Source organism: Cololabis saira, chromosome 5, assembly GCF_033807715.1.
Source record: "Cololabis saira isolate AMF1-May2022 chromosome 5, fColSai1.1, whole genome shotgun sequence".
Taxonomy (NCBI): Eukaryota; Metazoa; Chordata; class Actinopteri; order Beloniformes; family Belonidae; genus Cololabis; species Cololabis saira.
Window position 1 is genome coordinate 6,560,801 of NC_084591.1, and position 27,278 is coordinate 6,588,078.

Sequence of the window (27,278 nt, forward strand, 5' to 3'; positions counted from 1 at the left end):
TGATTTATAGTTCCGCGTTACAACAACACAGAGCCTACGGCGTAGGTTACACGGTGACGCCGTACGCCGTACCCTACACCGTAGGCTCTGCGTCGATTTAACGCGGAACCATAAATCAGCTCCCGAGCCGGCAGGCAGGCAGAAATCCCGAAATGTTCGGAACAAATTTCTTAACAGGCGTAGCTACAACTGTTAGATTTCATCTATTAAACCAACATTTATCTTCCTAAATGATTTATTTCAGCCAGTGGTAATTCTCCACATATGGAGGATTTTTTGTGCCAAAATTAAATAAATAAATACATCATTAATTAATTAAATTGTGAATGAAATATATCATTAATTAATTAAATGTGTCATTAATTAATTAAAATTAGAATGAAATATGTCATTAATTAATTAAAATACAATTCATTTTAAGTAAAAATATATATTTATTGTTTCAGCATTTAATTAATTAATGACACATTTAATTAATGATTTCGTGTTGCGTGTGAATCATGAAATGTAAAACTGCATTTAATTAATTAATGACACATTTAATTAATGATTTGGTGTTGCTGAATCATGAAATGTAAATGTAAAACTGTCAGTTTCACTCGTCAAACTCAGTGGGCGGAGCTAACGCAAATCTAGTGGAATCCACTGCTTTGGTCTGTACGGAGCCCTGGAGGTGACAAGACATGGAAATTATTATTGTTATCTCGTGCGCACGACTTTTTATCTCATGCTATTCACTTCAACATATACAGCTATTGATGCCAAGCATTTATCTAGTCGTCGAAGTCCGATCTCGGGAAACTGGCTTCACAAACGACGTTTTAAAAGTGGAACTATTTCCAGAGGCGGAGTTCACACAAAGTGCTTCGACGTTGTCACGTGAGCGTGCTGGACCAATCAGAGTGGCCGCTGGTCCAAGATCGCTGCCTACAGTGCTGATTTTATTTGTAGAAATAAGCTTTAAATTGCACTAAAATGACTACAAACAATGTTATATGTAAACGAAAATTAATCTGAATTATAAACCTAAGAGACCTGCTGAAACAGTGATGATTCTGTCATTAGATAGAACATTAGACAGTGATGATTCTGTCATAGGGGTTCTCCCTAATGATGGAAATATAATACCCATATGCTCAAAACCTGCAATAATAACATGTTTTCTATTTTCTATTTTAATAGAGTTGTATTATAGTTATTATATATATATATATATATATATATATATATATATATATATATATATATATATATATATATATATATATATATATATATATATATATATTATAGTCATTATATATTATTATAGTTGTAATATTTCTGGTTGGTTTTGTTAACTCTGAGCTTTGTTGGTTGGTTTGTTAGTTTGCTGGTGGTTTTATTCTCAACACTTTTCTCTGTTTCTCATTTTGCTGGGACGCCGGGTCCCTCCGCCGAGACAACTTTTGCGGTATGCGTTCATTTTTATGTCTAAAAATGATGCGCAGTGCCGACCCAACCAGAAACGGTACAGATATTTTGGGATTTTTTTATATATAAAAAAAATACATGACTTCACACACAATACATCCGCTGGGTGACGCCTCCGCTCCGACGTCGTTGCTACGGCAACCCGTCAGATCAGTCAATGATGTGGCCCAGTCTGAACAGAGACAGATCCGATATGGACACTTGCTAAAAACAGTGTGGACAGTCAGCCCTGAAAATCGGATATGAGAAGGAATCAGATATGAATCAGATTTGCCTGCAGTCTGAACTCAGCCCTAGTTTATCGGAATGTGTCCCGGAGCCCTGCAACAATCCATTATGTGGATTCCATTTGCCTCGACTTGATGTGCAGGGGAACCAATCAGGTGTTTGGAATCCGCCCACTGAGTTTGACGAGTGAAACTGACAGTTTTACATTTACATTTCATGATTCAGCAACACGAAATCATTAATTAAATGTGTCATTAATTAATTAAATGCAGTTTTACATTTCATGATTCACACGCAACACGAAATCATTAATTAAATGTGTCATTAATTAATTAAATGCTGAAACAATAAATATATATTTTTACTTAAAACGAATTGTATTTTAATTAATTAATGACATATTTCATTCTAATTTTAATTAATTAATGACACATTTAATTAATTAATGATATATTTCATTCCCAATTTAATTAATTAATGATGTATTTATTTATTTAATTTTGGCACAAAAAATCCTCCATATCCACAGAGCTGCAGGTTTCTCCCCGGGACGACGGCGCAGGTTGACCTGGCGATCACGTCTGTACGTGAGCTGCTGCTGCGCCCCGGACCGGCGGCTCTTCTCCGAAAACATAGCAGAAAATTGAAACGCAGACTGCGCAGAACGTACGTGCTAGTTGGCCGTTGGGTGTCGTCTTTGCGGTGTGTCTAGTGCTTCTTTTTGAGCCCGACCCAGCCCGACACAGGCGACGCGAGGCGACACAGCAGTCGGCCGACAACGGGCGACGTCGGGTTGGTGTGTCCTCGGCTAAACTGTTCACTGTCCTGCTCCTGTTTAGGAAAGTAAATTAGGTAGGGAAATACTAATAAGAAAAAGCTAGAAAAAACTAATACGGGATGACGGCGGGAAAGAGGGGTGAAATAGGGAAGTTTCCCGACCAAAAGGGGAGACTTGACAGGAATGCACTGTCCTCACCCCAATGATATTTCCATTTTGTCCATCAAGATGAAACTAAACGTATCTTTGGAGGACAAATCAACATGTTTGTCCGTCTGTCCTCTTTCAAATACCCCCAAATTAAAACTGAGGTAGTTTTAAGTTGGACATTTGCAACTTGGCTTAGGGTTTAAAGCTAGTGAAGATTGACAGAGCGACCCCACTATCTGGAGTCAGCGGGTCATGTGACATTGATCCTGAGTGAATGTGTGTCGAGTCTGAAACCGAGCTCACCGTGATAAATACATAAAAAAACAAACAAATAACCTGTGTTAACTGCCTTTTAATTTCCAAAGGTGACAGTTGGAAAAGAAAAAACAAGGAATAAAAAGCCTGAAATAATTACCTTTTGTTTAAAACTTTTTTTCAGGATTAAAACATTATTAGAATACAGATCAAGGTGTTTAAATACAAACCTCATACAAGTCAAATTAGCTTTTTTTCTGGCATTTGGATGTGAAAATTAAATGAAAGAGTGTCCCAACTTCAGACCTTGGGGATCGGCTCTGAATCCGTCCTGGAGTAAGTCGAGACCTTGGCCATCTGTAATCGTATCTCTCAAGACGAGGTCTCAGCGAGGTCTCAGTGAGGTAACAGCGAGCTAACAGCGAGGTAACAGTGAGGTAACAGTGAGGTCTCGGTGAGGTCTCGGTGAGGTCTCAGTGAGGTCTCAGTGAGGTAACAGCGAGCTAACAGCGAGGTAACAGTGAGGTAACAGTGAGGTCTCAGTGAGGTCTCGGCGTGGTCTCGGCGAGGTCTCGGCGTGGTCTCGGCGAGGTCTCGGCGAGGTCCCGAGTACACGAGTACATGCACACACATTCTTCTGGGACTGTCCCCTGCTCTGCGACGGTATCTTACATCATCAATGTTCAGCTGCATAACAAACCCCGAGTGTTCGTCTGCGTTGTAGCTTAAAGGCTGGATCAACGGCCACTGATGGTGAACTGATGTCCAAGTTTTAACTTCCCCGGCATTGTTAGTCAAAAGGCGATGAAAAGCCAGTTCTTTTCACTTGGGAACAGAGGTGTCAAGTAACAAAGTACAAATACTTTGTTTCCTTACTTAAGTAGAAATTTTGGTTATCTATACGTCACTGGAGTAATTATTTTTCAGATGACTTTTTACTTTTACTCCTTAAATTTTCACGCAATTATCGGTACTTTTTACTCCTTACATTTTAAAAACAGCCTCGTTACTCTATTTAGTTTCGGCCTTTAAAATAAAAACTATCCAGTTAAATTGCTCCATCCGGATAGAGTGAATTTGGTTGTGGTTGTTTCAGATGTTCTTGTCCAGTTTTGTTCTTACATCTGTTCCCTCAGATTCCTGCAACTAAACTTGGATGTACATTCCAATAAAGGTTAGGATAAATGATAACATGCCTCTGAAGTTTGACTTTTTGCACCATTACAATACTTATAGGCAACTAGTCATCATATCTCCTGCTCTCTGAAACACATGTTAATGCTCAATAGTACACATATATGGTTCTTTAATATATTTGCATTATACTAAGATACATTCATTTTCAATGGCTTTTGTCCTTAATGGCTTTTTTCCCCCTTACATTACTTTTACTTTTATACTTTAAGTAGTTTTGAAACCAGTACTTTTACACTTTTACTTGAGTAAAAAACTTGAGTTGATTCTTCAACTTCTACAGGAGTATTTTTAAACTCTAGTATCTATACTTCTACCTGAGTAATGAATGTGAATACTGAAGACACCTCTGCTTGGGAACCATCTTGCGTCTTGTTTTCTCATGGATGTGACTCTGGTTTAGTGGGGTTTTGTTTTCCGTCTGCAGGTCTGGCCTGGATGGTGATCCCCAGAACCTGGGCTCACTTCTCTCTGGGCGGTCTGGACTTCCAGAGCTGGAGGCTGTTTGTGGTGCTGTGCGCCGTTCCCAGCATCACCTCGGCCGTCCTCTTCCGGCTGCTCATGCCGGAGAGCCCCAGGTTCCTCATGGAGGTACAGGACGGGCAAACGATTGTTACTGATGAATTCTTTTTACGGTAATTGTGACGTCTCTGACACTCGCTCCCCGTCTTTTTGCAGGCGGGCCGAGAGGAGGAAGCGATTTATGTCTTCAGACTGATGTTTGAACTCAACAATAAGGGAAAAGACAAGGCTTTCCCGGTACGCAGCATGGTCCCCTGAAGTACTGTTGCACCGCCTGTTTGAAACACACGCCGACATGGTGGTCCACTAATCATAATTAGTGCCATCGCTTCTGAAGAAAATACACTGCAAAAACGAATTTCTTAGAAAGTTAAAAAGCCTTGTTTCAAGAAAAAAAAAAAGACTGTTGTCAGACTATTTTGCTAGTTTTAAGAGTTCTACTCTGATATTTTTGCTCATAATAAGAAAAATCTGACTAGATTTAGGAATATTAGGCTTATTTCTAGCAGGGCTGTTTTTGCAGTATACAGGACTGTCTCAGAAAATTACAATATTGTGATAAAGTTCTTTATTTTCTGTAATGCAATTTAAAAAAAAAAAAAAAAATGTCATACATTCTGGATTCATTACAAATCAACTGAAATATTGCAAGCCTTTTATTATTTTGATATTGATTATTCTGATTATGGTTTACAGTTTAAGATTAAGATTCCCAGAATATTCAAATTTTTTGAGATAGGATATTTGATTTTTCTTAAACTGTAAACCATGCTCAGCAATATTAAAATAATAAAAGGCTTGCAATATTTCAGTTGATTTGTAATGAATCCAGAATGTATGACATTTTTGCATTACAGAAAATAAAGATATTTATCACAATATTCTAATTTTCTGAGACAGTCCTGTATTTGTATTTTCTGAAACAGAATATAAAAAACAAACAAAAGTGGAACAAAGAAATGTACGACAACACAAAAAAGAAGAAAAGTTTGATTTTCTGCTTCAGTCTGCTGCTTTTTGATTGATTTGACTTTCTTTCTTTCTTTCTTTCTTTCTTTCTTTCTTTCTTTCTTTCTTTCTTTCTTTCTTTCTTTCTTTCTTTCTTTCTTTCTTTCTTTCTTTCTTTCTTTCTTTCTTTCTTTCTTTCTTTCTTTCTTTCTTTCTTTCTTTCTTTCTTTCTTTCTTTCTTTCTTTCTTTCTTTCTTTCAAAGGAATTTGTTTTGTGTACGAGCTATAAGCAGAGAGGGGAACTGGACGAGATCAGAGCTCGGGATTCACGAAGAGAAAATCTCACAAGCATTTTGAAAAAGGTAACGTCAGAGTGGACCTGCATTTAGGTTCAGGGCCGGATCTAGCTTTTATTTGTTTAAGGAAAACGCAGAAATTCATAAAATGATCAGACTTTGTTATTAAATGAAAGGGAAAGAGGCAACAAAGTCCGACTTTATTTTGAAGCTGGAACTAAAGTTTGTTTTGGAAAGTCTGTGAAATTGATCAGCATTCACGATCTTTTAAGGTTGAAATGACTGGTGAGGAGAATATCTCCTTTTATTGTGTCTATGTGATTGTTTTTATCGATGCTGGTGGTCAGTAATTTCTCTGGTTTGACTTGCAGGCCTTGGTGCCCATAAAGCAGATATTTGCCGGTCCTCTCAAAGCCAGGAGCATCGCTCTGCTCATCATCTTCTACTGCATATCTTTTGGGTGAGAAACGCACATCGACTCCTAATTCATTCCTCTGCTGTTAAAGTGGACTTCTCTTCTCTGTTTCTTCCTGTCGCAAAGACACAGGTTCTGTTTTAACACGGCTGATGTGATAAGTCTAACGGGACAGCGGCAGATTACTGTTGGGAGGGTTTTATCTACAGCAACCAGAGATGCCGCCTAACACCACACATTGCAGTCAAAGATGCCTCTAACATGAGGGGGGGTTCACTCCTCACCCCGCCACCTTCTCCCACTCGTACTGTAAAAGCTTGTGTCTTGTGTGGTTGTGCAGTTCATGGATTTAGTGGGATACAAAATAGCATTGATAATGTACAAAATGTTCAACAGATTGTTACCTAGTAAAATTGTAAGCATGTTTAAAATAAGGGTAAGTAGATATGAGCTTCGAGGGAAACATATGATTGAAAAACCAAAGTCTAGGACTATTCCTTTTCGGTTAGGTCTCTTTATTATGTGAACTAATGCTTTCTGTTGGTGTCTAAATTCTGAATGACCTGGCCGAAATAAATATATTTTCATTCATTCATTCATTCAGTTACTACGGCCTGTGGATGTGGTTCCCTGAGCTGTTTGAAAGAGTTGAAGATGGTGGAGCGCCGTGTGCCAACGTGTCGCTGCCGTCGCCCCTCCACAACCAAAGTTGTTACCCGGTCAAGACAGCAGGTTAGAAGTCTCACATTTACACTGCAAGACCCACCGGTGCTCTTTTCTCCTGTTCTAATTGAGTTTTGATAGCTTAACCGATGCACACTCTCATTTCAGGGTTGTTCTTGAATATAATTATTTACCACAGAACATTAATTTACATTAAACATCAGAAAAATGCACTAAAAAGTATGGTGGCCGACAAGGGCCAAACCCACTGCAACGGCCTAATGCGTCTCAGTTAAAGGGGAGCTATTATGAAAAACACGTTTTTTCTTGTTTTAACATATATAAAGTGGTCTCCCCTCACCCTGCCAGCACAGGGGAGACAAAATACCATGAATTTCTGCAAGCTCTCTGACCCCCGCCGGACAGAGTCCCCCAGTGTCACGTGTTTTTTTTTGAGCCGATTAGAATCTGCTCCCGTCGTGACGTCACGACGGGAGCAGATTTCCACAGGTTCAGCCTCCGCTGCTGAAACCACGCCCACAACCAGCTCTCTACGCAGGCTGGAGCGGTGCTTCCTTGCGCCAGTCGGACGCGGCGCCGTGGCGGAGCGGATCCGGGTTAAATCATCCAGGTTCCCGGGTGGTTTGAGAGCTGGGTCCTCGGAGGTCTGTCCCAGGCTGGACCAGCTTCACCGTCCGAGATTTTCAGCCAAATCTGTCAGTTTGATCACGGGTAACGGGCGATGCGCCGCGGATGCGCTCCAGAGCCGATCTGTGCGCCCGCCGTGAGGTTGCGGCGCCCGTCGCGCAACATCCGCCGGGCAGATCCGGCTGAAATTCCGCTGGTCGGTCCCCGGGAGTCCCTGCTACCAGTCCAGGCCGGTTCCTGCGGTCCCGGTCGGTCGAAACCGGTCAGATTCCCCCGTTAAAGCCGCGGTGATGCGCGCTGCTCCAGCAGCGCTGCTCCCGGGCGCCCGGCGTGGCTCCGGGGCCAGCGTTCAGCATACGCCGGGTAGATCCGGCTTAAATAGTGCATAAATGTTATTTATATACAACTCATATTTTATTTTTTTAACAATAAAGTTTCCATTTGTGAAAATTCAGTGTTGTGATAATTTACAGGCTCGGGCTGCTCTGGCGGAGCAGGTTTATTCTCCTCCCCTGCTACACGTCATTCAGGGAGCCAATCAGCACAGAGCCTCATTATCATACCCCCCCCTTCCCTAAAAATGAGGCGCAGAAAAAGAGGTTAGAAGCGGTAAAACTAGTGACAGGGCCCACAGGCTGGATTTATGATTTATGTAGAAAAAACAAGCTTTAGATTGTTTTTAAGACATTCAAGGCCTGTTTAAAATATACATTAAATGCCATAATAGGTCACCTTTAAGGAAAACGGCTTCAAGTACAGAAACGATTCAAATTCACAAACTCAAAACGAGGTACAAAAAGAGGAACGTGGTGCAAATTAAAAAACGTGCTGCAAAAAACAAAGACAAATGCAGCATCATCAAACGCTGCAAATAGAGAAACGATGCAAAGCACAAAACGATATAAAACAAGAAACCATTTTCAAAAGAAAAACGCTTCATAACCGGTCACTACAACTGGAAGTGCTCCAAACCTGCAGGGGGCGCAGCTGACTGAACCACAGTGTTTACATCCATGGTTTAAACATACAGCGGGAACGGTAATGTGATTTTTATCTGACTATATTTATATACGATGTTTATATCACTGTACAGCGTTGTACATTACGAGACGTTTCTTTATTATATTTTGACGTTACACCAGACGATACAAGGCTGCACATAATACACATATTGATATAAAGCACCCGTTTTAATAGTACATTAAGAAGCCCTCTGGTCACAGTCTTCCATAACATAAACCCTGTCCTTTTTTTCTTTCTGTCATTAACAAATATAACATGTAATGTGCAGCGCGTATGTTATGGAAGACTGTGATAAGAGGGCTTTTTAATGTACTGTAATGTTAACAGGTGCTTTATGTCAATCTCTAATCATGATCTTATCTTATTAATATTATGTGCAGCCTTGTATCGTCTGGTGTAAAATATATTATACAGTGATATAAACATCGTATATAAATATAGTCAGATAAAAATCACATTACCGTTCCCGCTGTATGTTTAAACCATGGATGTAAACACTGTGGTTCAGTCAGCAGCGCCCCCTGCAGGTTTGGAGCACTTCCGGTTGTAGTGACCGGTTATGAAGCGTTTTTCTTTTGAAGATGGTTTCTTGTTTTATATCATTTTGTGCTTTGCATCGTTTCTCTATTCACATATATATATATATATATATATATATATATATATATATATATATATATATATATATATATATATATATCCTTTATTTAACCAGGTAAAAAAAAAAAAAGACTCATTGAGATTAAAACCTCTTTTTCAAGAGTGACCTGGCCAAAATGGCAGCATAAAAACAATACAGCAATAAATACATACGAACACAGACAGTCAGTCACACATTCCGGGGAAACAATAGTAAAACGATGGTAAAATTTACACAACGGGGCAGTCGCAAGAACCGAGAGAGCTAATTTCTCTGTCTTTTAAAATAGATTTGAATTTAGCCAAGGATACAAGTTCAACCAATTTCCAGTCCTTCTGCGCATCATTCCAGGTTGACGGGGCAGAAAACTGGAACGCCTTTTTACCCAGTTCAGTTCTGGCTCTCGGGACCTGCATCTGGATAAAGTTCTGTGAGCGCAGACCATAATGGCTGACGTTTCTACACATGTGCACGCACAAATATGTAGGGAGACCTCCCAAAATGGATTTGTAAATAAAAGTCAGCCAGTGGGAGAGTCTACGGACAGGCAAAGAAGGACAATTTGCAGCGCGTTTGATGATGCTGCATTTGTCTTTGTTTTTTGCAGCACGTTTTTTCATTTGCACCACGTTCCTCTTTTTGTAGCTCGTTTTGAGTTTGTGAATTTGAATCGTTTCTGTACTTGAAGCCGTTTTCCTTAACTGAGACGCATTAGGCCGTTGCAGTACGTTTGGCCCTTATCAGCCACCGTAAAAAAGAAATGCAGGAGATGCAAGAAATAAAAGTAACAGTGCGTTTTGTTAAATGACTGAAATGCAGCAGTAAATTAAAAGGATTTCAACCTCGATCTCTTGTGAAGTGGGTCTGGTTCTCCTCCCGTTCACAACCATTTCTACCGGTACAAAACACACCGGACCAATCACAGAGGACAGGAGACAGATTTAATGCAGTAATTCATATAAGAGCCTTAAAGAGCTGCTGCGTAATTGCTACTAACGCCTTGGATCGACACGTTTTCTTACTGCAGAACCAACAACAGTCATTCACCGGCGTTGTCGCTCCACTGAACGCCGTATTAGTCTGGTTGCTGCTCTGCATACGTCACAGGATTAATTTCTACAATTGATCGTGTATCTATCCAGATACAGTTCTATTCTGCATCCCAAGGAAATCAAAGTCAACCCCTGCAGAGTCAGACTAATTCTTGTGTTGAAGAGGAAGGAATCGGATTATTTCTCACGCTAAAAGAGAAAAGTGTTTTGCAAAGAAATGTCCATGAATTGAAAAGGTAGCAGCTTTACCTTTTTTAATGACCTCAAACTGAATATTTAAATTAAAAGTGCAAGAACTGTAGAGAAACAAATATCACTTATAATTTGTTTTGTTTTTTCAGACTTGTACTCAATTTACTTGTACTTTAATTTACTTAATTTAAGTCACTTAATTCAATTCTAAACGAAAATATTGAATATTTGAGATAAGAAGGAGCAGTTGTGCAACATGTTGGTGCAACACAAAGTAAATAATTGTATTTCTTTGGTTTCATAATTGCTCATTTGAACATTTACAAAATAATCAATCTTCACAACCAACTTTGAAACTTTGAAATGTGAAACTTTGAAAGAAAATTGCTCCCTCGATGCTTTTATTTAAGCACACGGATGAAAATTGTTGTCAAAAAAGAAAACTGAGGAGACGCTGGAACATTGTTGAAACATACATGTTTTTTAATGATTACAATCTTGGTTTGACGAAAAACTACACGCAAGATGGGAAAGTGAGCAGCTCAAAGTTGGTTCTTCTGCAACTTCTCCCTGTGCCAGCAGAGGGAGCCAGAGTAAATGTGAACGGTTGCTGTGGGAACAGTTTTCAGTCTCTTACAACCCATAATGTTGTAATAGATCACCTCAGTAAGATGGTCTTCATCTCCTCTGACAGTGTACATGGAGGGCTTCATCATCGCGGCGTCAAACCTGCCAGGAAACATCTTCACCATCCTGGTGATGGACAGCACTGGAGGGAAGGTGCTTCTGGGTGAGCGTTAGTTTTCTTTTGCAGCCCTTCACAGATCACAGTTACCTGCTGAAAGAACTGAGCAAAGCACTCAGCATAATCTATGGAGGGTCTGCATTGATGTCACTTCCCCACCGGACCAGCCCCCTTACTCGCACTGAGTGGCAAAACATCAGCAAAAACAGCTGCAACTAGTGGAGAAGACGGGATAACAGCTGATTATCGGCTTAAATTAAAGGCAGTTGGACTTGACAGTGACCCGTACAGTTACCAAGAACCAGTGGTCCATGGACATTAATATTTTGCCACGAATCCAGTTTCCTGATATTTATATGTACCGTATTTTCTGGACTATAAGCCGCTACTTATTTCATAGGTTTTGAACCATGCAGCTTATACAAAGGTGCGGCTATTCTGTGGATTTTTCTTCCCCTGCTCGGGGCGCTCTAACCGGAATTAGAATCAAAACTAAGACAAAATAAATGCAAAGAAGAATACGCTACTTCTTCTTTAGCAGATAGAAGTAGAAGCAGATTTCAAACAGATAAATAGATAAATAAATACAGTTATTTTCTCTTGGTTCTGTCCCGTTTTAATCAGCAAAGTTGCTGCCGTGTTAAAAGACACTGTTGGGAAAGGATCTATTTAGGTACAAACATGTACATCATTTACAGTTCAAAATCGTTCTGTACATGTAGTAAATATCTAATCTAACAACATAAATATCTAAGGCTTGCATATCTTCTTTTTTTTTTTTTTAAATAGAGCGGATGCGGCTTGTATGCAGGTGCGGCTTATAGTCCAGAAAATACGGTACTTAATTTCTACGCCGGGGAAATACACAAAGCAAAGCTTGAAGGCGTACAAAAGTCTTGACGCTTGGTCCGACTTCAAGGCAGGATTTTTTGGTGCAATTAAAGTGATGAGGACACTGAACTTTAATGATTTGACCGTTTAACGTTATATACCCAAAAAGCAAATATTACCTGTTCCAAATAGGAACCGCAAATCCACGTTTCGGTGCCTGGAATCCAGTTGTTTCTGCGAATTGCAGTGATCCATTTGTCTCTTTTAAGCTTATTTTTCGTCAGTCTGTAAAACGATAACTCCGATTTCTTGCTAAATCTATGAGTACAGTCGATTTGCACAACAGCTCTTTCCCATTTTAGATGTTTTCGAGTTCCTCAAACTGAAAGTTTACGCTGCCACTCAGTCTTTCTGTCACTCAGTCTTTCTGCCACTCAGTCTTTCTGCCACTCAGTCTTTCTACCACCTCAGTCTTTCTGCCACTCAGTGGGCGTAAGCCGCTGTGAAGTCGCGTCTGTGACGTCATGCACGTTCCCTCTATCACACGTTCAGATCCCTCACTCCAGCACTGGTGATGCGTGACAGGGTGAGCCAGTGATGTTTGTTGTGTCCTGCAGCCGGCAGCCTGATGGTGTCCAGTCTGAGCGTCTTCCTCATCTACGTGGTTCAGACCAAAGTCCAGAGTCTGGCCCTCTCCTGCGTCTTCAGCGGGGTTTCCGTGATCGCCTGGAACGCCCTGGACGTGGTGGGAACCGAGCTCTACCCAACACAGCTACGGTGATTTGTCTCCGGACTCCTTCAGACTTTACTGGACTGAACTGGAACCAACAGTAGAACAAGTAGAGGAGGATGTGTTTGTCAAAAAACAGCCACAGCACTAACTAGTGTGATTAGGTTAAAGGGTTGCCACGGCGACCACGGGCAGTCAGGGCTGAACTTAAGAAAGGCTTAAGAAATAGTTCCTCACTGGTTTTTCTTGATAGTTTTGTCTAATCGTGGTTACCATTTATTTAAAAAACCAAAAAAACTCTTGGTTAAAGACTTTTGATTTCTGCGTTTTGGTTTTCAGGTTTTGGCTCTGAATTGATGCCATCAAACAAACAAAGCACAAACAGAAATTTCCAACACAAAATGCACAAAAATGCTAATTTAAAAGTCTCAAAACCCAATTTAAAGAGAGCTCCACAGCCTCCTCGCTGGACTGTTTTTCAGTCAAACAGTATTGTTGTTTTTGTCAGCCTGTTTCCATTTTAGTCTAGTCTTTGGGTCAAGCTATTATTTTAGTTTTTATTAGTTTAAGTCACGTTCATACTCCTTTTAGTCGTGTCAAGTTTCAGTTGACTAAAAGTCTAAGCATTTTAGTCTTTTTTTTTTAGTCAGAATTGTTCAGGAAAATTTTTGTCTAGTTCAAAGATTGTATTTAACCAAACCCATTTTACAATTCAAACAGGGTTATCTTATTATTATATTATTGTTACCTTATAAATTCAAGAATACATTCATTCCAGATACAGAAGACTGTAATTTGAGTTTACAACATATTTATTTTTCCGCATTTCTCCCCATCCTTTTCTTTTTCAACGACACATTGGGTTTAAGATTCTGATCAACAGATCATTGTGTCGTCAGAGCTAATCTTTTAGGGACGAAGTATCAGTCTGCACTCGTTACATTTCAACAGTTTATGGAAAGAAAAGATGTGATGGCGCTGAAAAATAAGCTGATAATGTGGTGAGGAGGGTGATCCGTCGCTGCGTCACACTGAGACCTTCAGCTGAAGACTCGCAATGGCAAAATTGAATTTGTTGACACCCTAGAAGAAGAAGTATTGCTGCTTTGTTTTTTTATTAGTGCCACGGCTGCGCCACGTGGCACTCCTCCTCCATTGAGATGCGCAAGCTCAATGGAGGAGGAGTGCCTCGTGCGCAGCACGAGGCACTCATACTATTGCTCAGGCTTATTTATTTATTATTATTAGTGCCACGGCTGCGCCACGTGGCACGCCTCCTCCATTGAGCTGCGCAAGCTCAATGGAGGAGGAGTGCCTCGTGCGCAGCACGAGGCACTCATACTATTGCTCAGGCTTATTTATTATTAGTGCCACGGCTGCGCCACGTGGCACGCCTCCTCCATTGAGCTGCGCAAGCTCAATGGAGGAGGAGTGCCTCGTGCGCAGCACGAGGCACTCATACTATTGCTCAGGCTTATTATTATTTATATATTCTTCCGTAAAAACTTTGTCCGGCTACTCCTCCTACAGCTTTGAGAAAACGCGAAAAGTAAAAACGTAGAAACGTGCGCCTTAATCGGGAATCGATGGGTATGACTTTTATTAGCGATTGGCGTGCACGTTTTTGCGCAACGTGCACAAACGTGCGCTTTTTGCCCCATCCGGAACGCATTGCGTGAAGTTTGGGGCCTCACCACTCGCACACCGTTACTCGAAAAATTCTGAACCGATTTAGAAAGTTGTAGGCCCTGAATTTAACTACAGTCCTGTGGATTTTCAGAACGATGGCACGAATAGTTTTTGCACGAAGTGCAAAAACATTTCCAAATTTCCAAACTAATGGGGAGATTTTCCCATGTATTTGTATGGGGCAGCATTTCACACTTTGGGTGGGAGGAGGTTAAAAAAAAAAAAAAATCACCTTTTTTCTGAGTCACGTATCTTTCTCATACTTGCACGTAGAAACGTCATTCAAACTTCAAAACGGAGGAAAACTTCTCTTCTCTCTCCAAACCCGAAACAGTTTTTTCCTAAAATGTACACTTTTCAAGATATGAGCCCTCAAGCGAGGACTGGAAATCACTTTTTTTCAAATCTAGAGCACGGGAGTCAGTTTGCTAGAGTGTAGTTACACTGAAAAAAAAACATGATTTCTTATTTGTAACTCGAGGTCACGGCCAAACCGTAAAAGGTAGACAGATAATTTTTGGTCAGAATATAGACATAGGTGTTGTGATTTATAAAATGTGACTTTGACAGGCGTGGTGTGCACAAAATTTTAACGGGGGAGCCAACAGACACGCCAGTTCCTGTCTCTCTCTTCATTGACTCCCATGTTAAATGAAGTTTTCTTAAAAAAAATCTCATTTTTGTTTTCAAATTGCCGTTACTAACACATTTTAAGGAATATCTGTATGAAAATAACATTTAGATAATCTGGTAGGTTCTCTGTTTCTCAAAATGTTTTCGTTTTTCTGCTAAGAGCTACGGTTTGAGCGCAAAGTGGAGTGATTTCAGGTTTGTCACAACCAAAAATCCAGCTGAGTCATTCCCGCTCCCTCTGTATCAGGTTCTTGTTGCCCCTAGCAACCAGAGCTCAGCTGTTGACTGATTAGACTGACCCAGAACTGGTCACATGACTCACTCAGTACAGACTTCATAGTATAACCTGGAAAATGGAGAAATCTGAACCCTGACCTTTTAACCTTAGATGAACACACACACACACACACACACACACACACACACACACACACACACACACACACACACACACACACACACACACACACACACACACACACACACACGATAGGTGTTATTATGGGATGTCAGGTGTTTTTATAGGATGTTAGTGTTATTATGGGATGTCAGGTGTTTTTATAGGATGTTAGTGTTATTATGGGATGACAGGTGTTTTTATAGGATGTTAGTGTTATTATGGGATGTCAGGTGTTTTTATAGGATGTTAGTGTTATTATGGGATGGCAGGTGTTTTTATAGGATGTTAGTGTTATTATGGGATGGCAGGTGTTTTTATAGGATGTTAGTGTTATTATGGGATGTTAGTGTTATTATGGGATGGTAGGTGTTTATTATGGGATGGTAGTGTTATTGGTGTTAGCGGTCCCGTTAGCGGTTCTGTTAGCGGTCCTGTTAGCGATCCCGTTAGCGGTCCCGTTAGCGGTCCAGTTAGCGATCCCGTTAGCGGTCCAGTTAGCGACCCCGTTAGCGGTCCCGTTAGCGGTTGTTAGCGATCCCGTTAGCGGCTTGGTTAGCGATCCCGTTAGCGGCTCGGTTAGCGGTCCCGTTAGCGGTCCCGTTAGCGGTTCAGTTAGCGATTCCGTTAGCGATCCCGTTAGCGGTCCCGTTAGCGGTCCCGTTAGCGGTCCAGTTAGCGATCCCGTTAGCGGTCCAGTTAGCGACCCCGTTAGCGGTCCCGTTAGCGGTTCCGCTAGCGGTTGTTAGCGATCCCGTTAGCGGTCCCGTTAGCGGTTCAGTTAGCGATTCCGTTAGCGATCCCGTTAGCGGTCCCGTTAGCGGTCCAGTTAGCGATCCCGTTAGCGGTCCAGTTAGCGACCCCGTTAGCGGTCCCGTTAGCGGTTCCGCTAGCGGTTGTTAGCGATCCCGTTAGCGGTCCCGTTAGCGGTTCTGTTAGCGGTTCTGTTAGCGGTCCTGTTAGCGGTTCCGTTAGCGGTTGTTAGCGGCCCCGTTAGCGATCCCATTAGCGGCTCGGTTAGCAATCCCGTTAGCGGCTCGGTTAGCGGTCCCCTTAGCGGTTCAGTTAGCGATTCCGTTAGCGATCCCGTTAGCGGTACCGTTAGCAGTCCAGTTAGCGATCCCGTTAGCGGTCCAGTTAGCGACCCCGTTAGCGGTCCCGTTAGCAATCCCATTAGCGGTCCCGTTAGCGGTTCCGCTAGCGGTTGTTAGCGATCCCGTTAGCGGTTCTGTTAGCGGTTCTGTTAGCGGTCCCGTTAGCGGTTCTGTTAGCGGTTGTTAGCGGTCCCGTTAGCGATCCCATTAGCGGCTCGGTTAGCGGTCCCGTTAGCGATCCCGTTAGCGATCCCGTTAGCGATCCCGTTAGCGATCCCGTTAGCGGTCCCGTTAGCGATCCCGTTAGCGGTCCCGTTAGCGGTTCCGTTAGCGGTCCCGTTAGCGGTCCCGTTAGCGGTTCCGTTAGCGGTTGTTAGCGGCTCGGTTAGCGATCCCGTTAGCGGCTCGGTTAGCGGTCCCGTTAGCGATCCCATTAGCGGTCCCGTTAGCGGTTCCGTTAGCGGTTGTTAGCGGCTCGGTTAGCGATCCCGTTAGCGGCTCGGTTAGCGGTCCCGTTAGCGGTCCCGTTAGCGATCCCGTTAGCGATCCCGTTAGCGGTTCAGTTAGCGGTTCTATATTTTCTGTAATAACTTTTGAATGGTTTGACATAGAGAGTCATGGGTGGTGTCATTGGAATCTGTATCGAGTCCCTGACCCTCATGGGTGCATCCCGCGATCATCCGGCAGTAGTCCGTGGCACTTCAAAATTTCCCGGGAATTTTGGTCTAGTTTATTATATATTCTTCCGTAAAAACTTTGTCCGGCTACTCCTCCTACAGCTTTGAGAAAACGCGAAAAGTAAAAACGTAGAAACGTGCGCCTTAATCGGGAATCGATGGGTATGACTTTTATTAGCGATTGGCGTGCACGTTTTTGCGCAACGTGCACAAACGTGCGCTTTTTGCCCCATCCGGAACGCATTGCGTGAACTTTGGGGCCTCACCACTCGCACACCGTTACTCGAAAAATTATGAACCGATTTAGAAAGTTGTAGGCCCTGAATTTAACTACAGTCCTGTGGATTTTCAGAACGATGGCACGAATAGTTTTTGCACGAAGTGCAAAAACATTTCCAAATTTCCAAACTAATGGGGAGCTCATTTTCCCTATGTATTCCTATGGCGCCATTCAAAGCGGATGGGAAAATGTCGAGAAAAAAGACAAAAATCACCTTTTTTCTGAGTCACGTATCTTTCTCATACTTGCACGTAGAAACGTCATTCAAACTTCAAAACGGAGGAAAACTTCTCTTCTCTCTCCAAACCCGAAACAGTTTTTTCCTAAAATGTACACTTTTCAAGATATGAGCCCTCAAGCGAGGACTGGAAATCACTTTTTTTCAAATCTAGAGCACGGGAGTCAGTTTGCTAGAGTGTAGTTACACTGAAAAAAAAACATGATTTCTTATTTGTAACTCGAGGTCACGGCCAAACCGTAAAAGGTAGACAGATAATTTTTGGTCAGAATATAGACATAGGTGTTGTGATTTATAAAATGTGACTTTGACAGGCGTGGTGTGCACAAAATTTTAACGGGGGAGCCAACAGACACGCCAGTTCCTGTCTCTCTCTTCATTGACTCCCATGTTAAATGAAGTTTTCTTAAAAAAAATCTCATTTTTGTTTTCGAATTGCCGTTACTAACACATTTTAAGGAATATCTGTATGAAAATAACATTTAGATAATCTGGTAGGTTCTCTGTTTCTCAAAATGTTTTCGTTTTTCTGCTAAGAGCTACGGTTTGAGCGCAAAGTGGAGTGATTTCAGGTTTGTCACAACCAAAAATCCAGCTGAGTCATTCCCGCTCCCTCTGTATCAGGTTCTTGTTGCCCCTAGCAACCAGAGCTCAGCTGTTGACTGATTAGACTGACCCAGAACTGGTCACATGACTCACTCAGTACAGACTTCATAGTATAACCTGGAAAATGGAGAAATCTGAACCCTGACCTTTTAACCTTAGATGAACACACACACACACACACACACACACACACACACACACGATAGGTGTTATTATGGGATGTCAGGTGTTTTTATAGGATGTTAGTGTTATTATGGGATGTCAGGTGTTTTTATAGGATGTTAGTGTTATTATGGGATGACAGGTGTTTTTATAGGATGTTAGTGTTATTATGGGATGTCAGGTGTTTTTATAGGATGTTAGTGTTATTATGGGATGGCAGGTGTTTTTATAGGATGTTAGTGTTATTATGGGATGGCAGGTGTTTTTATAGGATGTTAGTGTTATTATGGGATGTTAGTGTTATTATGGGATGGTAGGTGTTTATTATGGGATGGTAGTGTTATTGGTGTTAGCGGTCCCGTTAGCGGTTCTGTTAGCGGTCCTGTTAGCGATCCCGTTAGCGGTCCCGTTAGCGGTCCAGTTAGCGATCCCGTTAGCGGTCCAGTTAGCGACCCCGTTAGCGGTCCCGTTAGCAATCCCGTTAGCGGTCCCGTTAGCGGTTGTTAGCGATCCCGTTAGCGATCCCGTTAGCGGCTTGGTTAGCGATCCCGTTAGCGGCTCGGTTAGCGGTCCCGTTAGCGGTTCAGTTAGCGATTCCGTTAGCGATCCCGTTAGCGGTCCCGTTAGCGGTCCCGTTAGCGGTCCAGTTAGCGATCCCGTTAGCGGTCCAGTTAGCGACCCCGTTAGCGGTCCCGTTAGCGGTTCCGCTAGCGGTTGTTAGCGATCCCGTTAGCGGTCCCGTTAGCGGTTCAGTTAGCGATTCCGTTAGCGATCCCGTTAGCGGTCCCGTTAGCGGTCCAGTTAGCGATCCCGTTAGCGGTCCAGTTAGCGACCCCGTTAGCGGTCCCGTTAGCGGTTCCGCTAGCGGTTGTTAGCGATCCCGTTAGCGGTCCCGTTAGCGGTTCTGTTAGCGGTTCTGTTAGCGGTCCTGTTAGCGGTTCCGTTAGCGGTTGTTAGCGGTCCCGTTAGCGATCCCATTAGCGGCTCGGTTAGCAATCCCGTTAGCGGCTCGGTTAGCGGTCCCGTTAGCGGTTCAGTTAGCGATTCCGTTAGCGATCCCGTTAGCGGTACCGTTAGCAGTCCAGTTAGCGATCCCGTTAGCGGTCCAGTTAGCGACCCCGTTAGCGGTCCCGTTAGCAATCCCATTAGCGGTCCCGTTAGCGGTTCCGCTAGCGGTTGTTAGCGATCCCGTTAGCGGTTCTGTTAGCGGTTCTGTTAGCGGTTCTGTTAGCGGTTGTTAGCGGTCCCGTTAGCGATCCCATTAGCGGCTCGGTTAGCGGTCCCGTTAGCGATCCCGTTAGCGATCCCGTTAGCGATCCCGTTAGCGGTCCCGTTAGCGGTCCCATTAGCGGTCCCGTTAGCGGTTCCGTTAGCGGTCCCGTTAGCGGTCCCGTTAGCGGTTCCGTTAGCGGTTCCGTTAGCGGTTGTTAGCGGCTCGGTTAGCGATCCCGTTAGCGGCTCGGTTAGCGGTCCCGTTAGCGGTCCCGTTAGCGATCCCGTTAGCGGTTCAGTTAGCGGTTCTATATTTTCTGTAATAACTTTTGAATGGTTTGACATAGAGAGTCATGGGTGGTGTCATTGGAATCTGTATCGAGTCCTTGACCTTCATGGGTGCAAATAAGCCCCGCGATCATCCGGCAGTAGTCCGTGGCACTTCAAAATTTCCCGGGAATTTTGTCTAGTTAGTGCCACGGCTGCGCCACGTGGCACGCCTCCTCCATTGAGCTGCGCAAGCTCAATGGAGGAGGAGTGCCTCGTGCGCAGCACGAGGCACTCATACTATTGCTCAGGCTTATTTATTATTTATTATATATTCTTCCGTAAAAACTTTGTCCGGCTACTCCTCCTACAGCTTTGAGAAAACGCGAAAAGTAAAAACGTAGAAACGTGCGCCTTAATCGGGAATCGATGGGTATGACTTTTATTAGCGATTGGCGTGCACGTTTTTGCGCAACGTGCACAAACGTGCGCTTTTTGCCCCATCCGGAACGCATTGCGTGAACTTTGGGGCCTCACCACTCGCACACCGTTACTCGAAAAATTATGAACCGATTTAGAAAGTTGTAGGCCCTGAATTTAACTACAGTCCTGTGGATTTTCAGAACGATGGCACGAATAGTTTTTGCACGAAGTGCAAAAACATTTCCAAATTTCCAAACTAATGGGGAGCTCATTTTCCCTATGTATTCCTATGGCGCCATTCAAAGCGGATGGGAAAATGTCGAGAAAAAAGACAAAATTCACCTTTTTTCTGAGTCACGTATCTTTCTCATACTTGCACGTAGAAACGTCATTCAAACTTCAAAACGGAGGAAAACTTCTCTTCTCTCTCCAAACCCGAAACAGTTTTTTCCTAAAATGTACACTTTTCAAGATATGAGCCCTCAAGCGAGGACTGGAAATCACTTTTTTTCAAATCTAGAGCACGGGAGTCAGTTTGCTAGAGTGTAGTTACACTGAAAAAAAAACATGATTTCTTATTTGTAACTCGAGGTCACGGCCAAACCGTAAAAGGTAGACAGATAATTTTTGGTCAGAATATAGACATAGGTGTTGTGATTTATAAAATGTGACTTTGACAGGCGTGGTGTGCACAAAATTTTAACGGGGGAGCCAACAGACACGCCAGTTCCTGTCTCTCTCTTCATTGACTCCCATGTTAAATGAAGTTTTCTTAAAAAAAATCTCATTTTTGTTTTCGAATTGCCGTTACTAACACATTTTAAGGAATATCTGTATGAAAATAACATTTAGATAATCTGGTAGGTTCTCTGTTTCTCAAAATGTTTTCGTTTTTCTGCTAAGAGCTACGGTTTGAGCGCAAAGTGGAGTGATTTCAGGTTTGTCACAACCAAAAATCCAGCTGAGTCATTCCTGCTCCCTCTGTATCAGGTTCTTGTTGCCCCTAGCAACCAGAGCTCAGCTGTTGACTGATTAGACTGACCCAGAACTGGTCACATGACTCACTCAGTACAGAATTCATAGTATAACCTGGAAAATGGAGAAATCTGAACCCTGACCTTTTAACCTTAGATGAACACACACACACACACACACACACACACACACACACACACACACACACACACACACCCACACACACACACACACACACACACACGATAGGTGTTATTATGGGATGTCAGGTGTTTTTGGAGGATGTTAGTGTTATTATGGGATGTCAGGTGTTTTTATAGGATGTTAGTGTTATTATGGGATGTCAGGTGTTTTTATAGGATGTTAGTGTTATTATGGGATGACAGGTGTTTTTATAGGATGTTAGTGTTATTATGGGATGTCAGGTGTTTTTATAGGATATTAGTGTTATTATGGGATGGCAGGTGTTTTTATAGGATGTTAGTGTTATTATGGGATGTTAGTGTTATTATGGGATGGTAGGTGTTTATTATGGGATGGTAGTGTTATTGGTGTTAGCGGTCCCGTTAGCGGTTCTGTTAGCGGTCCTGTTAGCGATCCCGTTAGCGGTCCCGTTAGCGGTCCAGTTAGCGATCCCGTTAGCGGTCCAGTTAGCGACCCCGTTAGCGGTCCCGTTAGCAATCCCGTTAGCGGTCCCGTTAGCGGTTGTTAGCGATCCCGTTAGCGATCCCGTTAGCGGCTTGGTTAGCGATCCCGTTAGCGGCTCGGTTAGCGGTCCCGTTAGCGGTTCAGTTAGCGATTCCGTTAGCAATCCCGTTAGCGGTCCCGTTAGCGGTCCCGTTAGCGGTCCAGTTAGCGATCCCGTTAGCGGTCCAGTTAGCGACCCCGTTAGCGGTCCCGTTAGCGGTTCCGCTAGCGGTTGTTAGCGATCCCGTTAGCGGTCCCGTTAGCGGTTCAGTTAGCGATTCCGTTAGCGATCCCGTTAGCGGTCCCGTTAGCGGTCCAGTTAGCGATCCCGTTAGCGGTCCAGTTAGCGACCCCGTTAGCGGTCCCGTTAGCAATCCCGTTAGCGGTCCCGTTAGCGGTTGTTAGCGATCCCGTTAGCGATCCCGTTAGCGGCTTGGTTAGCGATCCCGTTAGCGGCTCGGTTAGCGGTCCCGTTAGCGGTTCAGTTAGCGATTCCGTTAGCGATCCCGTTAGCGGTCCCGTTAGCGGTCCCGTTAGCGGTCCAGTTAGCGATCCCGTTAGCGGTCCAGTTAGCGACCCCGTTAGCGGTCCCGTTAGCGGTTCCGCTAGCGGTTGTTAGCGATCCCGTTAGCGGTCCCGTTAGCGGTTCAGTTAGCGATTCCGTTAGCGATCCCGTTAGCGGTCCCGTTAGCGGTCCAGTTAGCGATCCCGTTAGCGGTCCAGTTAGCGACCCCGTTAGCGGTTCCGCTAGCGGTTCCGCTAGCGGTTGTTAGCGATCCCGTTAGCGGTCCCGTTAGCGGTTCTGTTAGCGGTTCTGTTAGCGGTCCTGTTAGCGGTTCCGTTAGCGGTTGTTAGCGGTCCCGTTAGCGATCCCATTAGCGGCTCGGTTAGCAATCCCGTTAGCGGCTCGGTTAGCGGTCCCGTTAGCGGTTCAGTTAGCGATTCCGTTAGCGATCCCGTTAGCGGTACCGTTAGCAGTCCAGTTAGCGATCCCGTTAGCGGTCCAGTTAGCGACTCCGTTAGCGGTCCCGTTAGCAATCCCATTAGCGGTCCCGTTAGCGGTTCCGCTAGCGGTTGTTAGCGATCCCGTTAGCGGTTCTGTTAGCGGTTCTGTTAGCGGTCCCGTTAGCGGTTCTGTTAGCGGTTCTGTTAGCGGTCCCGTTAGCGATCCCATTAGCGGCTCGGTTAGCGGTCCCGTTAGCTATCCCGTTAGCGATCCCGTTAGCGATCCCGTTAGCGGTCCCGTTAGCGATCCCGTTAGCGGTCCCGTTAGCGGTTCCGTTAGCGGTCCCGTTAGCGGTCCCGTTAGCGGTTCCGTTAGCAGTTGTTAGCGGCTCGGTTAGCGATCCCGTTAGCGGCTCGGTTAGCGGTCCCGTTAGCGGTCCCGTTAGCGATCCCGTTAGCGATCCCGTTAGCGGTTCAGTTAGCGGTTCTATATTTTCTGTAATAACTTTTGAATGGTTTGACATAGAGAGTCATGGGTGGTGTCATTGGAATCTGTATCGAGTCCTTGACCTTCATGGGTGCAAATAAGCCCCGCGATCATCCGGCAGTAGTCCGTGGCACTTCAAAATTTCCCGGGAATTTTGTCTAGTTATTATATATTCTTCCGTATAAACTTCGGCGCGTAACTAGTTGCGCAGCTTTGAGAAAACTCAAAAAGTAAAAACGTAGAAACGTGCGACTTAATCGGGACTTCATGGGAATGACTTTTATTAGCGATTGGCGTGCACGTTTTTGCGCAACGTGCACAAACGTGCGCTTTTTGCCCCATCGTGAACGCATTGCGTGAACTTTGGGGCCTCAACACTCGCACACCGTTACTCGAAAAATTATGAACCGATTTAGAAAGTTGTAGGCCCTGAATTTAACTACAGTCCTGTGGATTTTCAGAACGATGGCACGAATAGTTTTTGCACGAAGTGCAAAAACATTTCCAAATTTCCAAACTAATGGGGAAGATTTTCCCATGTATTTGTATGGGGCAGCATTTCACACTGTGGGTGTGAAATGTCCGGTGAAGGTTAAAAAAAAAAAAAAATCACCTTTTTTCCGAGTCACCTATCTTTCTCATACTTGCACGTAGAAACGTCATTCAAACTTCAAAACGGAGGAAAACTTCTCTTCTCTCTCTAAACCCCGGACTGTTTTTTCCTAAAATGTACACTTTTCAAGATATGAGCCTTCAAGCGAGGACTAAAAAACCCCCTTTTTCAAATCTAGAGTGGAGGTTTTAATTGATCAGAGTGAGCAGAACCCTGAAAAAATGACCATAATTTTTATTTGTAACTCGACCTCATGGCCGAACCGTAAAAGCTGGACAGATAATTTTTGGTCAGAATGTAGACATACATTTTGGTATTCTTAAAATGTGACTTTGACAGGCGTGGTGTGCACAAAATTTAAACGGGGAGACTAAGAGCCATGCCAATTCCTGTCTCTCTCTCCATTCACTGCAATGTTAAAAAAACATTTCTTCAAAAAAATCTCATTTTTGTTTTCGAATTGCCGTTACTAACACATTTTAAGGAATATCTGAATAAAATTAAGATTGTCAGAATCTTCCGGGTTCTGTCTCTCTCACGATGTCTTTGTTTTTCTGCTAGGAGCTACAGTTTGTTTACAAGGTGAAGTTATTTGAGGCTTGTCAAATCCGAAGAACTAGCTGAGTCATTCCAATACAATATACACTACCATACTTCCGGGTCATGTGACCCAGAACTAGTCACATGACCCACTCAATGCAGACTTCATAATACTTTACCTTGGATAATGGAGGAATCTGAACCCTGACCTTTTGACCTTACATGATCCCCAGTCCTGCTGGGGACAGGTTCATGGGATATATATGTATATTATTATTATTATACATATAAATATTTACATTTGTATATTATATATACATATTAGCCCCGCCCCTTCTTCTGATTGGCCGATACGTTATAGTCCAATATCTTTTGAATGGTTTGACATAGAGACTCACGGGTGGTATCAAATGACTAAGTATCGAGCCCCTGACCCTCATTGGTGCAAATTAGCCCCGCCCCTTCTTCTGATTGGCCGATACGTTATAGTCCAATATCTTTTGAATGGTTTGACATAGAGACTCACGGGTGGTATCAAATGACTAAGTATCGAGTCCCTGACCCTCATTGGTGCAAATTAGCCCCGCCCCTTCTTCTGATTGGCTGATACGTTATAGTCCAATATCTTTTGAATGGTTTGACATACAGAGACATGGGTGGTGTCAAATGACTAAGTATCGAGTCCCTGACCCTCATTGGTGCAAATTAGCCACGCCCCTTCTTCTGATTGGCCGATACGTTATAGTCCAATATCTTTTGAATGGTTTGACATACAGAGACATGGGTGGTGTCAAATGACTAAGTATCGAGTCCCTGACCCTCATTGGTGCAAATTAGCCACGCCCCTTCTTCTGATTGGCTGATACGTTAAAGTCCAATATCTTTTGAATGGTTTGACATACAGAGACATGGGTGGTGTCAAATGACTAAGTATCGAGTCCCTGACCCTCATTGGTGCAAATTAGCCCCGCCCCTTCTTCTGATTGGCTGATACGTTAAAGTCCAATATCTTTTGAATGGTTTGACATACAGAGCCATGGGTGGTGTCAAATGACTAAGTATGGAGTCCCTGACCCTCATTGGTGCAAATTAGCCACGCCCCTTCTTCTGATTGGCCGATACGTTATAGTCCAATATCTTTTGAATGGTTTGACATACAGAGACATGGGTGGTGTCAAATGACCAAGTATCGAGTCCCTGACCCTCATTGGTGCAAATTAGCCACGCCCCTTCTTCTGATTGGCCGATACGTTATAGTCCAATATCTTTTGAATGGTTTGACATAGAGAGTCATGGGTGGTGTCAAATGACTAAGTATCGAGTCCTTGACCTTCATGGGTGCATCCCGCGATCATCCGGCAGTAGTCCGTGGCACTTCAAAATTTCCCGGGAATTTTGGTCTAGTTTTATTTATTATTTGGGGTTTTTTTCATAGTGTGAGCTGTTTGGACCTTCTGACATTAGTTTACGTAACTGGAGGGTTCCCTGTTCCTGTTGTCTATGCTGGTTTTGGATTTACTGATTTATTGATTTGGCCGAACTGAATTCAACCCCGCGTAGTCCTGAAAGGAAGGGGTCAGAGGTCGTAGACGTAGGGCTGGGCATTGATTCAAATGTCAAGAATCGACTCGATTTGATTCTTAAGATTCAGAATCGATTATTTAGATTTGATTTGATCCGATTCGATTCCAATATTGATTTGGGTTAGTGTTATTAAAACAGTTTTTTGAGCTGTTGCATGAATTATATGACTGTAGTTCTGCAAAATATTACTACTAGTATTATATTGAGATTCAACAGCAAGTATTGCAGCTAATGATGCTGTAAGGAACAATCAGCTCCCAGAATGCTGATAGAACTGCTTTCAGAAACATCATGTGGGTCAGAATTACCAAACAGATCCAGGGAGGAAACAGACGGATGAAATCAGTTATATTTTTTCCCACATTCCGTTTTTATTTGTTCCATTTTCGGTCTATTTTGGTTTTTAATTTTTGAGAATTTGGTTTTTAGTATTTTTTGCAAATGTAACCCCAAGACAGTATATAAAGTAATGCAATATAGACAATTTATGCAATTATAACCTAACACTTTAATGTTTTCATACCTTTTAAACATATTTAAAGGCAAAAACATGGCACCAGTTATTCTCGTGTCCAACAAAACATTCCTTTTTTGGGGATAAACAAAAAAATAACCAAAAGTTGTAATGTAATGAAAAATTAAAAAAAAAAAAAATTAAAAAAAATCGATCTTTAGACATATGAATCGATTTTTAGGAATTAATATGAGAATCGATTTAGAATTGGGAAATCGATTTTTTTCAACACAGGCCTATGTAGAAGGCACCAGATCCTGCTCCTGGTCCAGGCGAAGGTTGAGGGGCTGACACCTGTAGTCCTGGCTGTATTAGCTTTGTTATGCTTAAGGTTTTCGTCGAAGGATCATCTGAAAGAATAAGATAAAACCTATTTATGCAAGTGAAGCCGTTTCACCTGCTGCGTTTTTCTTCCAGGTCCTCTGCCCTGGGTTTCTTCACGGGAGTGGGTCGAGTGGCCGCCATCATGGGT

General features: G+C 43.1%; 1 protein-coding gene across 1 annotated transcript in view; it reads left to right on the forward strand.

Moving 5' to 3' along the window:
- Positions 1 to 27,278, forward strand: part of sv2 (synaptic vesicle glycoprotein 2) — a 49,831-nt gene that overhangs the window by 18,692 nt on the left and 3,861 nt on the right. Inside the window, exons 6-13 of the mRNA XM_061722374.1 lie at positions 4,506 to 4,669; positions 4,757 to 4,837; positions 5,812 to 5,910; positions 6,216 to 6,304; positions 6,864 to 6,991; positions 11,172 to 11,267; positions 12,671 to 12,830; positions 27,224 to 27,276. Coding sequence (XP_061578358.1) covers positions 4,506 to 4,669; positions 4,757 to 4,837; positions 5,812 to 5,910; positions 6,216 to 6,304; positions 6,864 to 6,991; positions 11,172 to 11,267; positions 12,671 to 12,830; positions 27,224 to 27,276 — 870 coding nt within the window. The remainder of the gene's footprint in view (positions 1 to 4,505; positions 4,670 to 4,756; positions 4,838 to 5,811; positions 5,911 to 6,215; positions 6,305 to 6,863; positions 6,992 to 11,171; positions 11,268 to 12,670; positions 12,831 to 27,223; positions 27,277 to 27,278) is intronic.